Source organism: Callorhinus ursinus, unplaced genomic scaffold (genome assembly GCF_003265705.2).
Source record: "Callorhinus ursinus isolate GAN/ISIS: 27379988/994484 unplaced genomic scaffold, GSC_fseal_2.0 scaffold2, whole genome shotgun sequence".
Classification (NCBI taxonomy): domain Eukaryota; kingdom Metazoa; phylum Chordata; class Mammalia; order Carnivora; family Otariidae; genus Callorhinus; species Callorhinus ursinus.
In genome coordinates, this window is record NW_027397064.1 from 65,909,305 (window position 1) to 65,927,960 (window position 18,656).

The following is an 18,656-nucleotide window of genomic DNA, read 5'->3' on the forward strand; positions in this document are numbered from 1 at the left end:
AGGATTTTTTTCTGAGGTGTGGGTGAGGAGGCTGATGAGGAAAGACTTGATTGCTAGAATCAGTTATCAGTTATAAAATCCTTGCTTATCATTTGTTAACAAATCCTCAGTTGGAAACCTTTGACCAGCTTGGTATAAGCCTAAATTTGGCTGTATAGTGAATATAAGCCAACTGTAATAGATGATGACTGTATTTCCAAGTATATTTAAAATAGGGGGAAAAGTAAGATTATTGTAATAAATCTAACATCACAGCAACCAATTCATGGAGCTTAATTATGACACTACTAAATGTGAAAATCTATTCAGCGCTAGGAACACTTTTCACATTACATTCACGCTAAAGATTGGCTGTTAAGAGCTCATTACTGGTATTTTTCTAAAGAGTGGTTTATTAAACACAGTTACCTAATAAGCATCTTTGGTCGTGCAAATTGCTGAAAACAGTAATGAGTCTGATTAGACTTCATTTCAATTACGACAGCTTGTCTAGAAAAAATATATATACATATATATATGTATATATATTTCCTTGATGCCTCAGAATCTAGCTGTAAGACACAGTAGAGTTTAAAAAATAAAAAGCCACCTCTATATTTCCTTTCCACAGTTCACTAATGAAGAGAGAATTGTCCAAGTCATCATCCAATTTACACACTGGAAAACTGGATGGACAGAACGGAGTCACAATCATGTTTGGTTAAAATCAGCAAAGGCTGTCTTGACTAATATGTCTAAATAAGGTCACCTTTAGTTTCTCTCTGCTTTTTTTTTTCCCCTCCTTAGGAATATAAAGCTATAAATGAGGTGGAGACTTAAAAATGATTCATTCTTATTTGGTTTGTGGAGGTTATTCTCCAGATTAATAGGCTCACCTTTCAATTACGTTTTATCCATGGATCTTCTACTTAAAATCATAACAATACAGGAAGCGGTTGGACTATGCATGCTAATTATCAGGCCAATTTTTTAAATACATAGATCAGGAGGAAAAAAATAAAAGAAACCAAGCTTTATGAACGTGCGCTAATATTTCAGAAAGTGTCAAGAAATGTTCATTAGACACTAAACTTGATTTTGATATTTAAAAAAAGTTATTTAGCTGCATTTAACAGCTAACCTCCTATTAAATCATGCCTGAATATTACTGCTCAAATTGAAAGAAAAAAAAATTGTTAATGTAAAAAGCCTTTAAGTGATTAAGCTGTCATTGCTGTCATTCGGGTACTCTAGTAACATTTTAATGCTTCTGGGAGCTATGGCCAGGGATGCAATGCACTATTTAATGGTATATTCTCTGAATAGATTCTTTTTTAAAGTATAGTATCATTTGACACTGAACAGGATAAAATAATTTCTAGCGTAAAATATGAAAACAATGGCTGGATGTAGAAGCATTTAAAAAAAGGAGGGCACAATAAAACATCCTCACCTGAAAAACTTCACAAGTTAGCTAAGTGATCGGTAATGGCCGCAAGACGAAAGTCAAATATAAATGAATGCTCTTGTAGGCATTTGAATGTTTTCAAAAAGATTTACTTAAAAGGAGACCAGTTCCAGGTATGTCATTTCAATGAGAAAGGAATCTTCTTAAGACTTATGACTCATCATTACTTTTATGAATTCTCTATTGCGTTAAAAAAAACTATTCCATAGAAAACACAAACACTTCTAAATTGACTGTTGGGGGTGCTTTCCTATGTAACCCATTTATTACATCTTTTAATTATTTGCTTTTTGAGGATTTTTTTAACATTTCATAGAAAATGATTCTATTAAGTGTGTCAACTACATTTCAATTTTAAAAAATGATTTTGTAAGTATGGAAACTTTTTGAGGTATATGGTTTGGTTCAAGCCTCAAATAATAAATACCTAGCTAAAGAAAACCTGAAATATGCTTACTTGTGATTAAAACTATGATGTGCACATTTGTTAAATCATTTAGAATAAATTTTGGGTTCTGAGATTATTAATAGTAAAGCAGATCATTTTTAGGATAAAAGCCATTTTAAAAATCTCTTTTCTCTCTCTGTCACTTTCCCCCTATTTTCTCTATATCCTTTCTGAAACTGCAGACATAACACTGAAATACACACATATAGGCCCCTAGATTTGATTTGTCGGTGTAGCTGATCACCTGCAGGGTTCGGGTTTTCCTGTTGTTTAGGGACTTTGTGTAAATAGGATGTACACAATTTGGAGAGGGAGCAGGAAGATTTGACCTATTTACTCTTAATATAAGCAACTAAAACTAACAAATTTAAATATAAGTTTCTTTCATCGCAATGAGCACTGGGTGTTATGTGTAAGTGGTGAATCACTAAATTCTACTCCTGAAACTGATATTACACCATATGTTAATTAACTAGAATTTAAATAAAAACTTGAAACATTGGGAAAAAAATACGTTTCTTTCAAATTCTTTGCTGATTTAAAAATGTGACTGTTAGCTCCCTTTTCCTTAAAATTATTAGAAAATACTGGAGCATTTCCATAACTAAGGAGGCCAATACAAGAGTGCATGATAAGTAAGAAGTATACAATTGTAGTAGAGTTTATACCATATAGAAGCAACACCCTTACAGCTTTTAACTCTATTGACAGTAGCAAGTTTATTCTTAACTGCTCTATTAGAGACAAAGTAAGCCATATTTATTCACAACAGAAGAGAGTTGGATTGGAACTGATTGTAGACTTGTACACAAAAGAAAGTGGGTTTGTATTTCATGTGATTAATGTCACTGGACCAATCATTGTTTTAAATTCAGCCAAGATATAAAATAAAATAATAAAATAAATAAAATAAATAAATTCAGCCAAGGCCTAAACTTTTTTTTTTTTTTGGACATAATGGCATCGTCTATCATAACAGTAGATGAAACGATGTTGTTAAATGTTGTCACAGGGAATGTAACCAAGATAGAATATTCTCTGAAGAAACAGTTTCTTTTAGGTTAGCTTGTTGGGCACCCCCTCCAGGACAGGAAGTGCCACTTTCTTTGAGGACGCTGATACCCTTCCTCTGTTTTCTGCTTCTGTCTCAGTATGCAGCATTCTTTGTTTTTACAAATGAAAGAGCCAACAGCGCTAATGACTGGACTGTCATTCACAGTGCACTTTTAACAACATTCTGTTTATCTGGAAATTAGAGCATCCTAGTTATAGGTGGTGCTTAGGTTTATTTCACCAGACCATAGAATGGGGCTGGAGGGTGAGGTTGGGGCAGGGGGAGGGGAGAAGGGAGAGGTAAGGAACTAGTGTTGTTAGTAAGAGCTCTTCACTTTTAATCCTGGACCGTGTTGATTGTATTCGAAAGCAGTTTATCTTCATATGTTGTCTCTCATATGGAAGAAACAACCCTAAACCTACCTAAACTCATTTCATATGTAGCTTTTTCCACTGCCTTCAGATCAAAGTTATTTTCTTCAGGCTGGACTAAATTATACACAGGTCCCAGGAGTGAAGGGCACCGAATTAATGCACTGTGTCACCCAGCCCTGACTATAGAATATTTTTATCAAAGTCCAAGACACTATTTTGCTACTGCATTAAAAATTAATGCACGAATTGCCAAAAAAGAGAAAAATGAATAAATAACCTAAACAAATTTTGTCTGGGCTTTGCACACTTTAGAGTCACCTTAAGCAGAGTTTTTAAGGAGAATGGTTGAAGAGCTGTGTACTTATAGGTAAATCATATTTTACTCCTTTGTCTAATTATATGAGGGGGACCCTCAGTCTTAAATAACCAGCCTCAATGGTCTGTTTTATGTAAACTGTTTATTTAGAGTAAGTTTCTAGAGGAACACAAAAGAGAGGATGAATGCAAATTCCATCTTACACAAGATCGTGGGGCTTGGGAGATTCTGAAATTTGTTTATCGACCCATGTCAGCAGCACGGTGTGTTGGGCAAAAAGTGAATACCATTCCATTTGAATATAACTAAATTGAACTTTGCATTTATATACTTGAAATAGAATACACACATGCAAATTACTATTTACAAATAGCTATGTGTGCGCATAATGATTAACATAACATTTTAGGATTGTGACTGAGGAAATTAACCAGCCGCGTCATAATTCAAGGTTGGTACCATGCCCAGTTTGTGTTAACTGAAAGTGCGAATTTATTTTATATGACACAACAGTAACTTGAGAATCAACTGGAATAACCTCAGACTTTTAGGACAATGGTAATGTTGCCTCAGCAGAGACCTTTTCAAAAATAAAGATTCAAAACGACATAGAAAATGCACAATGCTTTTGGCATGTGGATTTCTCTTTCTGGATCAACCATACAGGCCGGATACTATGCATCTAGCACAGGGCTTTCAGGTTGTGTTAACCCCGTTTATCCCTGCACGCTACACAGCGCACCTGTTATTTACACACATAAGAGGGTTGATACCGCAGAACAAGGGGAGTGCTCTGTTGTGACACAGAACATACATATTCATTAGCCTGGGCAGTCCCCATGGACATATGTGGTATGTCCTGATGATCTTCGTATGACAGAAAGAACCGGGGGGAAGGGTAGATGTAATGGATTGAAAACGTATATGGCAAAAAGGAAGAGACAGCATGAGAAATGAAAGGTCATAAAGGAACAACTTTAAAGGTTACCTACAATGCACTCTTTAAGCTTAATACAAGTTATCTAAATACATTCACAGAGGTAGAAAAAAACAAAATATTTGACGCAACATGGAAGAATCAGTCCTCTTACCTAGTAACCCTCAAATTCTTTCCCTTGTAATAGTTGATGACACTGGACACTAAATACTAAGGTTCAGAGTATGAAGCATTTGTATATTTTAAATTGTGTGTCTATGCATAGCCTTATATTCTTTGGACTTAATTGTGGTAGGATATACACAGACTTCTGGACACTGTTTCTTTACTTGACTTAGATTAGTATTCAAAAATTTTTACACATAAACTTTTGTAAAACCCAACCCTTACCAAAAAACCCCAATGAACAAACAAAAAGTTTAAATTGTGATTTTAAAATAGATGGATTTAATGTGAGCATGATTATATGTTCACTTGAATACTTGGATTTAAGTTTAGGAAATTTTAGGACCCCCCATAGGAAAAATACTTATTTGAATTATGATTATGATTTCCTGGGTTGCTTTAAGTGATAGGCTGTCCATCCTGATCATATATTGAATATAAACTCAGTGGACTAAAAGTGATACTTCTTCCATCAGTTGTACTTTGCTTTGCATAAGTGTTCATGCATTCATCCTCATAAATGGAAGCCATCCTCTTATAAATGTCTTACATATTAAAAATGATGACCTATCAGACCAGTGCCTACCAAGTTTCATCCTCAGTATGAAATATTGGCAAAAGAGTCATTTTTACATTTGGTCACATTTTGAGGAGTGAATATTTTGTTGCTGTGAATAAAATCTAATGTATTTTAGGGAAACTGACTCAGATCATAAGCTACACACAAATTAACTGAAGGACAGAGTATATATCACTCTAGTCTTGAGTTGTGATGCCCATAACATTGAATACAGGTTCTTACTATGCCCAAAATGATGACATGTAGAACAAGATCAGTTGCTTACCCAGATACCATCCACTCAACAACGTTCTCTACGATGTAAGAAGCATAACTTGGAGTAACTTAAACAGTCTCTTAAAAGTTGTACTAAAGCTCATGACTGACCTAGAGTGGAAGCTTTACAATTAAATGAAGCTTTTTTTGGTAGTTTGTGGTATCAGAACCTATGGCATATTCAAAGGAGCATATTAGGAATGGTGGGGATTGACACAGGGAAAACAGTTAAAAAAAGTATCCGACAAATCAGAGCAAAGGGGGAAGACAGTGAAATAACAGCAATGTGGAAACCAGCTTTTTAAGAAATCATTATTCATCATTCTACACTGTTGCACTAAGGACACTGAATCAATAAGAAAAATAACCATTTTCCCTGTGTTCTGATCAAGAAGACAGGAATGCATATATATATATAATAAATAGTATTTAGGATTTTTTTTGTAAAGATACTACTTGTTCAAGTTTTAGAGACTATACTTGCTAGTTTTCAAAAAAATGTACTTAAGTGTAAAAGCTGGCTTGAAGCTTCTAAATGAAGTCACAGATTAGACTGTTTACGTCGTTGATCCATACCATCAAAATACCCAAGGTTATAAGAGGGAGTGGGGACACCGTGACAAAGTGGAGAGGGCACGCCATGTCCAAAGTGGGCAGCTGGTTTTCAGATTCAGCCAGTTGTTGCCAGGCAAGAATGAGATCTAGTCATCTAAGAGCATTCAGCCTGTCTTTAAAAATAGGAAATAATGGAAATAGAGATTCTTTTTATAAAGTTAACTGATTTTTAAAACCCTGTGCTAGCCAACAAAAGCTGGTTGCAGGCTATATGCTGCCCTCAGGGAGTGAGGTGGCAATTTCTCTACATTAGAAAGTGAGGTATTGGAACTATATTTACTAAGGGCCATTTAGCCAGAAATGCCTTTGTGGTTCTTAAAAAGGATCGCTTTATGCGAATATGGTGAAATGGGAGGTGGGAGTAATCTGCTTCAAAATGTTATAATTTGGAGTCTTGAGGTGTGAAAGTGTGATTTAAAGAGAAAAATCATTTGACAATATTGCTACATAATTAGAATATCTTATTTTGAGACTGCAAGTTTTGAGATCATTCTTAACTGGATTTAAACCTCTAAGTACTTTATGTTTTACTTGTGGTCTCTACAATGTTGAGTAACAAATAATATTTAAAATAAATAAAATACTGTGAAAACATCTGGAATCGAAAACATTTGAATTTCTGACGTCTTTTTGTAAGATCATGCTCTGTGTTTTGCTGAGTAGAAAGAATTTCTACACCTTCCTTATAACCAACATTCCCACTGGAAAATTTCCTTTTCAGTAGCTGTCTTGAGGTTGAAGAAAGTGATTTATAAATTCTAGGAGTGATTTTACTTTTTTCCTGTCTAGTCAGTTTTGTTTTTTGTTTAATGCACTTGTATTATTTTTTTTTAAATCAAAGAATAAGAACTATTTGTATAGCAGTTCACAGGTGGAAGATATTTTCAATGCCTATTATCACTTTAGATAATCTTATTAACAATCCAGTAAGATATACGATACCATTAGAGTCCACATTTTATAGCTGAGGAAAGTGAGTTTGATGTGATTAAGTGACTTCACCAAGATTAGAACAAATAAGCAATGGCATGAGCAAAGCCAATGGTCTGATTCCCAAGCTTGGGATATTCACTCTTCAGACAAAATTCTACAACCTTCTTTATGTTTCCATCAGTCCCTTTCTATCCCACCAAGCTAGCAATGCCTCCAAATAAAACATTGTGATAGGCAACCATAGGACACCACAGTAAATGAAGTACCAAACTATAACTGAGACTGTCCGGATTGGGGACTAGGTCACTTTAAAGTTCCCTTGATCTCTAAAATCGAAGAGAATTTAGAATGTGAAATTACAAAGAAGATAGAAAGCTGAAAAAGTTTCACTGTCTGATAAACAGATTCCCTTGACTTACTAAATTCTTAGCACTGAACCACAGTATATATAGTGGGCCCTCCAGTCGTTCACTAAATAAAATTAACAGTCCCTACCTCATATTTAGCTGATAAAGGGCTTCTAATTTGGGGGATTCTGAAGATGGAACTGGATTAAATAGATGAAAGAGAACGTGTAACTTCTGTGCTCTTCCCCCCCTCACTTTTAGATATGGCCTCACATTTTCGGGCTGGGAATTATCAGGAAATGGACTGAGGAAGATTTCAGATCAAATGGGTTAGTACGGGGAATACTAGACACTGCTGTGTTGGCCTCTTGGCTTCTGAGGGTGAGGCTCCAGAAGGAGAATACTACTGGGTCTGCTCAAACATTTCATTTGCTCATCGCTCCCCTGGAAGGATCATGATAAGGAGATACTACATCGGGCCAGTTTTCACTACCAGGAGGTTTGTAGGTGCTCTCGCAAAGCATTTCACTGCATAAATCTGTATTTTTAGCCAACGAATTTGCTACTCTCTTCATGAAATTTTGAATGTTCCATGTGTTAGTTCTGCCATTCCCTAGAAGATGATGAATCTGTTGCAGTATTAGGCTGAAGGGGCTGTAAACTATTGAACATATTCAAGTTGACCCTTAAGCAACGCAGGTTTTGAAAATATGCGTGTAACTTTTGACTCCCTGAAAACGTAATAGCTTCCTGTTGACCAGAAGCCTTACCAATAACATAAACAGTCGATTAACACATATTGTGTATGTTGTGTGTATTATATACTGTATTCTTACGATAAAGTAAGCTCTATAGAGAAAAGCAAATGTTAAGAAAATCATAAGAGGAAATCCATCTGCAGTATTGTCATGTATTAATCCAAAAAAATCTGCACATAAGTGGACCCACATAATTCAAAGCTGTGTTGTTCAAGGGTCAACTGTACTTTGTTATATTTAGCCCAGGAGTGATTGCTTTCTAGAGAGAACATGGGTACATATGCTATTAGATTTTTCAAAAATATATTTAAATAAATAATAATGAAAAGTTCAGAGGTACAATGGCCCAAAGGAGTGTAACAGGTGCAGTGATGTCGTGCAGGCCTGTGTGAGCACTGTGCAGCTATCCTACGCAAGCAAGCCTTCCAGGCCTGCGGCTGTTTGCCTCAGGTCCCTGCCCTTAGGAAGTGTAAGAAAACCTACGGATGAAGCCAGAGTACCTATCAGCCAGAATTACCCTATGGGAACCTTGTAGAAGAGAACAGCTTTTTTAGACCTGATGAACTGCTGAGCAGCATTGGGGTGTTCGGTAGGGGTGGGAGTAGGGGTAGTGAGGGACTTAGATTAATATTTCGAGGAATGTGTGCTAAAAATAGATTCCAGAGGCTTAGTCTCTTCTTTCCAATTTCCTCCCATTCTGCAAGTTGTTTTTATATCCTTCATTTTTCTGTGTAATAGCTTCATCATTTGGAAGCTAGGACAGAACTTCATAGGATGTCACAGTTGTGTTGTTTCAAAATAGTTAAAGAACAAAACGGAGCAAGTAAAGCAATGAGGCAGCAACTCTTTAGTAATTAAACCCAAGTTATAAAGTGGTCAGAAATGATAAGAAAGGGAAATGTTACCCAAATTGTCCGGTTTTATGGGAAATAAAGACTTGTTCATTTATAGATATATAACTTCATCCTAAGGCAATGAAATAACAGAATACTCAGGCTTTGTACAGTAGTCCCTATCATTCTGGTATAATACTTACGTTAACATCTCTTAAAAGCAATTTTTGATTAAATTACATATTTTAAAAACAAACACATTGCATTGTGAAATTTGCTGGCTATATTAAGAATTTCCTGATCCTTTCAAAAATAAAAATTGATGTTTTGGAACAATTCTTCAATTATCTTTAAGAACTATTTTTCTTACTTTCCACTGTTTTCTGAATTTTTATTGTACCTATTTAAGCTATTTCTAAACAGCCATGGAAGTTATTGTTCTGGAGTCATGTTTTTAATAGTGTTAAAATAGCATTGTTTCTGAGATTTAGCTCTGCGCATTCCAGAGAGAAACCATACAAAAGCTGTTTTTAAAGCCTATCTTATTATTTGGGTGCCAAGTTAAGTGACAGGCCTGTACTGCTTCCGACACGTCGAGAACAGCAGTGCAGTCAAACGGAGCATGATTTTTTTGTTCAAAGAACATTTGGCTCTACATTTTTCTTCTATTCCACACCAGAAATATCACCAGCAATAAACAGAATAACAACAACAAGAAGTTTGGTTCTCCTTCCAATTAGCATTAAAATTCAAGAAACTGATGAGAAAGCTCTCCGTGCTCCCAAGACCAGGACAATCTCCTGAACGCCAGCTTCTTCAACTCATACTAATAATAAGAACTAGCTTATGCTTAACTATTAACTGATGCTTTCAAGTAACATAAATGATTTCAAAACACGGGGTAAGTACTCGTGTTCCAAGGGATGTGAATAATTCTGTTCCCTTAAGGTTATTTAATCAAAGCTCTGTCTTGCCTTTGGCAGCCCTGCTAAGGTTACTGTTAGTTAGTATGCATCAATAAATAAACTTTCAATTATCTTGGTAAGGACCTCCAAAAATAGCACGAGAATTAAAAGGCAACAGTATATCCAGTAATTGTCCCAAGTAAATAATTTTGATAGGCTCTTTGCTTAATTTCAGATGAAATAGAAATCTTAGGAAATGTATTAGTTTTGCTAGAGTTAAACTCCGCAGACATACCCAGTGAAGATGACCAACCTTTTTAATGTCAACTTTACGTTCCTGTCTTTTACAGTGATTAGAACTTACTAAAACCAATTTTTTGCACACTTTTTATAAACGATTAACTTATCAGAAGAAATTTTAAGCCAATATGGGGGAAGGTTGCCCTTTTTTGTTTGTTTTTTCAAATAATTATTCTAAATCTAGAGCAGTTTCATTTTTTTCAATGGGCTTTTACCATGTTTGTCATGTATGTTAACTAATGCCAAGGATGGCTTGGCTCAGCTAACCGAAAGGAAGCCATGCTGTTTAGTGTGTGTGTGTGTATCTGTGTGTGTGTTATGCTGTGTTTGTGGTAAATTCCATTCTCTGTGACTCCCAGAACATTTTTGGAAGCCTCCTTTCAAGACATTTATTCATGTTTCTTCTGTAACAATCTAATCAAACTTCCACTCAGAGCATATGTGCATTCTTATTTTCTCAACTCTGTATTTGATAATCTTTTAAAGAAAAAAACCCTAATAGAAATTCCCTGGAAATAATTTACAGGACTAATGAATTTGTAGGTCTTTTAGACAGTTCTACATTACAGTCACATTAATATTCTTTCCTTTTTATAAGGCTTGAAGTAAATCCCATGACACTAAAAGAATTTAGATACTGATTACTTGCGATTGGTTCCTGGTGATTTGCTCTTAATAATTTCCAGTTGAATTTAATGAAAGTACGATTCCTGAAATGCTGCTTCATTAAAATTGCATCTTTTCCCCTTTAAGTGTGGTTTCGGTCATTTCACCCATTCTGCGATGTGTTCCAACCCCCCCCCACCCCACCCCCCTTCAAAAGGAATGATTGAGAAAGCAGAAACAATTAAGAATATCACTTTAGTTCCTCCTAGAACTCATCCCCAGAGTTTCTCGGACTGAAATGACACAAGCTTTACTTCATCAGGATTTTACAATTTCTTTTTCCCAATTGATGAGATTATTATTTTTTTTTTAAATAGAGTTTTCAAAGAAAAACATATGAAGATTTGGGAGGAGTAAGGGATAGGAAAGAGAAGAAAGAATCTGTTGCATAACCAAGAGAAATAAGGTCTTTTGTATTTTTATTTAAAAAAATAGAGAGAGCTTGATTAAGTTATACTGTGCAGCATTCAGACTTAATTTAACTGAGATGGTGATTTGCAAATGAATATCTACATGGATCCTTTTTAAAAATCCAAATGCAAATGAGTACCACTGCAGTAAAATATATTTGCAAATGAATCCTGTTGCTTTATTCATTTATTGTGTAATTACTGCAATCCTTCCCACCTTGTTTTCAGTATTTCTTAATCATTAAGTCGGAAGCATGACAGCAGTGCCAGCCCTGGCATGATTCTCTTTGACTAAAACCTTGTAAATTAACACAATTAGCACAGCATCATCCTGCTAATTAACTTCCAGTGTCTGGTGCAGTGGTTTTGCAAACAAGGAAGAGGGAGTCAGGAGGGAATCAACATGCCATTCTGTTACCAAACTCTGGGCTCTGTTCAGTTTAGCTCAGGAAGTCAAAGCTGGCGGTGTCAGAAGCCAGAGTCAGGGAATGAAGAGCTAAAGGGGTTGGAGGAGGAAGGCAGGAGGGTGTAGGAGCTGTCAAAACTGACTGCAGTCATTCAGAAGGGAGCTGATGCTTCATTTAGAGCAGGCCTCCTCCTTATCAAGGAATCTCTGCCACAGGGCATAAGGCAGTTTACAAAATTCACTTTGGGTAATCCAGAAGAGCTGAAGGAGGCCTACTTAATATAGCCATCCTGGAATCCAAAGTGTTCGAACCAAGCAGAGATTAGAATGAGGTGAGCCATGAGCTGGGAGACAAAACAGGGTTCCCGTGCTCGACTGTAACTAAGTATACGGCGAGTCCTCCAGGGTACGTTCTAAAGCCCTTTGGGTACTGGTTCCCTAATCTGTGCAATAAGGTAATTTCTGAGGTCTCTTTAAACTGTAAAATTCAAATGATTCTCTGATTCTAACTGAGAAAAGACTCTTGTTTTACAGTTTGCTACTTAAGTCACCTTGCTTCGGTTAGTAATCTAGCAGATGATAGCATTACCCGTAGCGTCTCATTATCTAGCTGTGCTCCTTGAGTTTATGCCACACACACTGCTTCCCACAGAAATGTAAAGAGAGAGTCTCTCCCTCTTCTCTATTCTTACACTCCCTTTCACCTGTTTCCTCCCTCCCTGCCTGCTTGCCTCCCCTCCTTCCTTCCTTTCTTGACTTCCTCTTCTCCCCCCATATATAGATAGATTTACACACACGTATATACACACACACATAATAGATATACGTCTAGATATTATATATGTGTGTGTGTGTATATCTATCTATCTGTCTATATATGCATATGTAGTCTCCCCTCTTAGTACTTGGAGGCTGTAAAGCAGAGGGAAGGATTATAGGGAATGGAGGGAGAATGCCAGCTGGAAGACCGACAGACAAGTGATGCTTGTTTTTTTTTTTCAGAGACTCAACAACAGAACTGAGAGGCAGAAAGGAGCCAGTTGTAATTCATACCGAGTTGTAGGCTTTGTGCGATGAAAGCGATGGAGCGCTGCCTGGGAGATTGCTTTGCTGCACTCCACGAAGCAGATTTGAAACTGTCGTGGAGCACTTTAGATGAGAGTTGGATTATGGAATGACCTGCTATGTCTGTGTCATATTGTTCTGCGCAGGGAGCATTATACTGTGCTAACTAGGTGTTCAGTACCAAATAAGAGAGGGGTCCTAGATGTGATCTGTCAGCTGTGTCTCATTTCTATATTGGTTAAAATATAAAACAGAAACTCTGATGTGAAGAGACAGGATGGCTAGATATTGCACATGTTAATGCTATCACGTGCCCGATAGTTAAAAGATATGCATATTTCATCGTAAGGACCTATAATCGAATTCTAATTTGACAGAAATGTGTGTGTACATATATATGTGTTCCTGTGTGTGTGCAGCGAGGAACTCGACAGGCTTAACAGAAATCGAATGCTCATTACTTAAAAATGAACAAAGAATGAGGTCTTCTACAGAGTTTTTGTTTAAATTCAGTTTACTTTTTATACAGGACTGAAATCCAGTCCGTTTTAAAGTGTACATACTGTAAGGTCCCAGTGGATATCACACACTGTGGGAATTCCTTGTAGCGGCTCTTTCATTAATGGAAGGTAATAGGTAGCCAAAGACGGTAGGGAAAAGCTTACGCACTTCTGACGAGTATCTCAGTAAATTAACTTTCGTCCCCCCAAATCCGCAGGCTTGAAGATGCAGTGGACGCCGGAGCATGCCCAGTGGCCAGAACAGCACTTTGACATCACCTCAACCACTCGGTCTCCTGCCCACAAAGTGGAAGCCTACAGAGGTCATTTGCAGCGCACCTATCAGTACGCCTGGGCAAATGATGACATTTCTGCTCTGACTGCATCCAACCTACTCAAAAAATATGCAGAGAAGTATTCTGGCATTTTAGAAGGCCCCGTGGACCGACCTGTACTCAGCAACTACTCCGATGCCCCATCGGGCCTCGTGAACGGTCGGAAAAATGAAAGCGAACCCTGGCAGCCTTCCTTGAATTCCGAAGCTGTTTATCCCATGAACTGTGTTCCGGATGTTATCGCTGCCAGCAAAGCTGGAGTCAGTTCAGCCCTCCCTCCAGCAGATGTCTCTGCGAGTATCGGGAGCTCTCCTGGGGTGGCCAGCAACCTGACAGAACCGAGTTATTCAAGTAGTACCTGCGGGAGCCACACCGTACCTAGTCTCCACGCAGGGCTCCCGTCTCAGGAATATGCCCCGGGATACAATGGATCGTATTTGCATTCTACTTACAGTAGCCAGCCCGCACCTGCACTTCCCTCACCTCATCCTTCTCCTCTGCATAGCTCTGGGCTCCTCCAGCCGCCGCCGCCGCCACCTCCACCACCAGCCCTGGTCCCAGGCTACAATGGGACTTCTAACCTCTCCAGTTACAGCTATCCCTCTGCTAGCTATCCTCCTCAGACTGCTGTGGGATCCGGGTACAGCCCTGGCGGTGCACCTCCTCCTCCTTCAGCGTACCTGCCTTCAGGAATCCCTGCTCCTACCCCTCTGCCCCCCACCACTGTTCCTGGCTACACCTACCAGGGTCATGGTTTGACACCCATTGCACCCTCGGCTCTGACAAACAGTTCGGCAAGTTCCCTTAAAAGGAAAGCTTTCTATATGGCAGGGCAGGGAGATATGGACTCCAGTTATGGAAATTACAGCTATGGCCAACAGAGATCTACACAGAGTCCCATGTACAGAATGCCCGACAACAGCATTTCAAACTCAAATCGAGGGAATGGCTTTGACAGAAATGCTGAAACATCATCCTTAGCATTTAAGCCAACGAAGCAGCTAATGTCCTCTGAACAGCAAAGGAAATTCAGCAGCCAGTCCAGTAGGGCTCTGACCCCTCCTTCCTATAGTACTGCTAAAAATTCATTGGGATCAAGATCCAGTGAATCCTTTGGGAAGTACACGTCGCCAGTAATGAGTGAGCATGGGGACGAGCACAGGCAGCTCCTCTCTCACCCAATGCAAGGCCCTGGACTCCGTGCAGCTACCTCATCCAACCACTCTGTGGACGAGCAACTGAAGAACACTGACACGCACCTCATTGACCTGGTAACCAATGAGATTATCACCCAAGGACCACCGGTGGACTGGAGTGACATTGCTGGTCTCGACCTGGTAAAGGCTGTCATTAAAGAGGAGGTTTTATGGCCAGTGTTGAGGTCAGATGCATTCAGTGGACTGACGGCCTCCCCTCGGAGCATCCTTTTATTTGGACCTCGGGGAACAGGCAAAACATTATTGGGCCGATGCATAGCTAGTCAGCTGGGGGCCACGTTTTTCAAAATCGCCGGTTCTGGACTCGTTGCCAAGTGGTTAGGAGAAGCAGAAAAAATTATCCACGCCTCTTTTCTCGTGGCCAGGTGTCGCCAACCCTCGGTGATTTTTGTCAGTGACATTGACATGCTTCTCTCCTCTCAAGTGAGCGAGGAACACAGTCCAGTCAATCGGATGAGAACGGAATTTCTGATGCAGCTGGACACTGTCCTGACTTCAGCTGAGGACCAAATCGTAGTAATTTGTGCCACCAGTAAACCAGAAGAAATAGATGAATCTCTTCGGAGATACTTCATGAAACGACTTTTAATCCCACTTCCTGACAGCACAGCGAGGCACCAGATAATAGTACAACTGCTCTCACAGCACAATTACTGTCTCAATGACAAGGAGTTTGCACTGCTCGTCCAGCGCACAGAAGGCTTTTCTGGACTAGACGTGGCTCATTTGTGTCAGGAAGCAGTGGTGGGCCCCCTCCATGCCATACCAGCCACAGACCTTTCAGCCATCATGCCCAGCCAGTTGAGGCCTGTTACATATCAAGACTTTGAAAATGCTTTCTGCAAGATTCAGCCTAGCATATCTCAAAAAGAGCTTGATATGTATGTTGAATGGAACAAAATGTTTGGTTGCAGTCAGTGATAACTTCTTAAAAAAAAATGTAATGAATGTTGGCACACACGCATAAAACCTGCTACATAGGGTCTAGAGCCCCTTTCCAGTAGTGTTTAAATCACAAAGGGTACCGGGGAAGATGACGATTGAGTTGCATCTTTAGAGTCAGGGTAGATTTGGAGGAAAAAAAAAAAAAAAACGCATCAAATGAGAGCTTCTGATTTGAGAGCCCCAGAGGACAGAAAGCATCTGTTGATGCTCAGTTCAGTTCAAGCTAGACAACACTCACCAAGGAGCAAGGTGCAAGTGTGTTGATTTCAGAAGGACATGAACCTCGTGTGTTGATTCCATTCTGCTGTTCTCGAGATTTAGTTGCTGTCAAGTGCCTGGAGTGGTGCTTTATTTTTTGTTTGCCTCACAATTACATTGGTGGCATGTGCTAATATAAAGAGCTTTAACTTCAAACATTATTGGACTAAAGAGATGAACGGTTGTGTGAAGACAGAAAACCAGATTTTTGCCATTTTAAGAGCAACAGTATTCCTCAATCCTGTCTGTTCTGCAGTATTAAGCTAAGAACAGGTAAAACAGGGTAACGGTAATCTGGACCTTAATTTCTGCAGTTCATTTCTTTTAATGTTCTTGTCTGCAAAAACTCAGGAAAGCGATTGTGATTTGTACAGTACCTCAAAGGAATGTGTTGAAAGCACTATGTACTGCTGAGAGTAATGGGATAGGCTTCAATGTTACTTTATATTAAAAATGTATGTTTACCTCAACAATTGGAAAATAGCAAGGAAAATTACTTTGAATGTATCCAGAAAAAATACTGACGTGTGATACAACTGAATATTTACAATTTAAAGTAGAAATGGAAGGATTTAAAAAAAAAAAAAAAGATTCTTTTACTAATTATGGGGAATTAACCAGAGCAGAATAATTCTTTATGTCAAAAACTGCAAGAGTTCTTCGTACATTGCTCCTTGATAATGAAGTGAAAATGTTCTTAAAAGGTACACTGGTTAATGGAAAGCTACTTATTCAGTTCATGTTAGTGTCTAGAACACTCAGCCACAAGACCTGCTTAGGACCCTGAAAGTCACAGTACCTAAAATCTAGGACTGCCTTTTACTGCATAGTTGGTGGTGGTGGTGGTGGTGGTGGTGGTGGTGGTGGTGATGGTGGTGGTGGTGGTTTGCGAGTTCTCTCTCAAAACTGCTGGGAATGGTGTCCTCCTATTCACTAATCTAGTTTATAGGCTTGCCGTGCTGTTTGACAGAATGGAGAAGATAGCAAGCAAAACAAACAAACAAACAATAGCAAAACCAACCAACCAACTTCTCTATATCCACAAAGAACATCTACATCCCCTCTCCTTTTTGACTCCTCTCTTCTCAGTGCAATTTTGCTTCTCATTTTGAAATCTTCTGGGCTATAGTGCTCCCACATTCATTTCTACCTCAGTTTTGTTATATTTCTCTTGGAGAGTAAAATAGAAAATTGGAAGTGGACGCACACAGGCGCGCACACACACACAACTCTATCTTGTCAAACACGTTACTTTGTTTTCTCCCTTTTCCCATAGATCTGGGTTCCAAAAACATCGGTCTTCATGCTTGCTTCCGCCTGAGTCCACCCCCACCCCAGAATATGTGGCATTTTTCTTACTTTCCCATTCTTCTCCTGCTCCCCTCCAAGTTGTTCTTTGTATCCTTTAATGCTTTATGTGCAACTTTTCATTGATAGCTAACTGATGTTCGGCAATGTCTCTGAACAGACCGTGTAGGCCGTAGCTTTCCAAAGCCACTGCCCGTGCATAAGCAGAACAGCCTGGCTTTTTGAATGTATTTTTCCTGCTTTTTTTTTTTTTCTTCCTTTTTTTTTTTTTTTTTTAGTTGAGAGATGCAGTAACAAAACTGTTGCAAAGCACTGGCATTTTATGTATTCAAAAAGTGATGTACATTTTTTAAAAATTTAAATAAATGCAATGAGAAGCCCCAAGAAAGCTCTTTCTGTTATTGTTTTTTTTCCTTCAAAAATTTTGACTGATTTCATTCACAATGTCAAATTCTCTGAAACACTTAACATAGAGAAAGCTAATGAAGGACCTCATCGTATTTCTGAACTTTTCTGACGCTTGATCATTACTCCCCTTTTTTCGTATTTTTCATGTTGCAAAAAACTGAGCAAATGAACCAAAATTTAATTTACTGTGATAGTCTATCAATTAAAACTGTGCTTATATATAAATATTCCATATTAAAAAGCAGTGCCTTTCATTAAGGATACAAAAAATAATATTTAAATACGTCCTCTGCTTTTCACGAGTGAATAAATGCTATAATCGTGTTTTGGCTGTACCCTGCACATCTCTTATTGTAAGGAAATTCTAATATCCCCATTAACTTGTAGGTTCATATTGATCTCGCTGACAAGTTTACTTTTGCACAGTGCTGACCTATTTTCTGTCTCTTAGACATTACATTTCATTTCCGCCAACATGCTGTGTTCACTTGAAAGCAACTGGCAAGTTTTGACAAACCCAGTCTTATTTAGACAACTTTGGAAAATCCAATATTGACCCACATTTTTGTGGCTAGTAAGAGTTAATGCCAAATATGACTGCACTGTTGTGTTTTACACTCATTTATAAAAATGAAAATAAATTGAAGTCATACATATTGGCTTTTAGCTTTAAGTGACTTAAAAATTACTTTGAGAGATGAGTCGTCAGAGATCCATGTATTTAGGCAGAAGCTGAAGTCTTGTGTGAATTTCATTTAGCCTCATGAATTCTTGGATTTGATCTCTTAGGAAATTGGGCATGCTGAAGAAATGAAGATCTGTTGGGGGAGATAAGGCTGACCTCTGAGTAGATAGTGCTCTCCTGTGATTC

General features: G+C 38.3%; 1 protein-coding gene across 12 annotated transcripts in view; it reads left to right on the plus strand.

Moving 5' to 3' along the window:
- The window catches only part of FIGN (fidgetin, microtubule severing factor), a 138,239-nt gene that overhangs the window by 106,623 nt on the left and 12,960 nt on the right, over positions 1-18,656 (plus strand). For 5 of the 12 annotated variants that reach the window (XM_073883243.1, XM_073883252.1, XM_073883279.1 and 2 more), the window contains 2 exons: positions 611-743; positions 13,533-15,747. In XM_073883243.1, coding sequence (XP_073739344.1) covers positions 13,541-15,747 — 2,207 coding nt within the window. In that variant the 5' untranslated portion in view covers positions 611-743; positions 13,533-13,540. Of the gene's footprint in view, positions 1-610; positions 3,148-7,732; positions 7,971-13,532; positions 16,892-18,656 lie in introns of those variants that run through there. The other 7 variants (XM_073883263.1, XM_073883237.1, XM_025853013.2 and 4 more) reach the window with 5 other exon arrangements.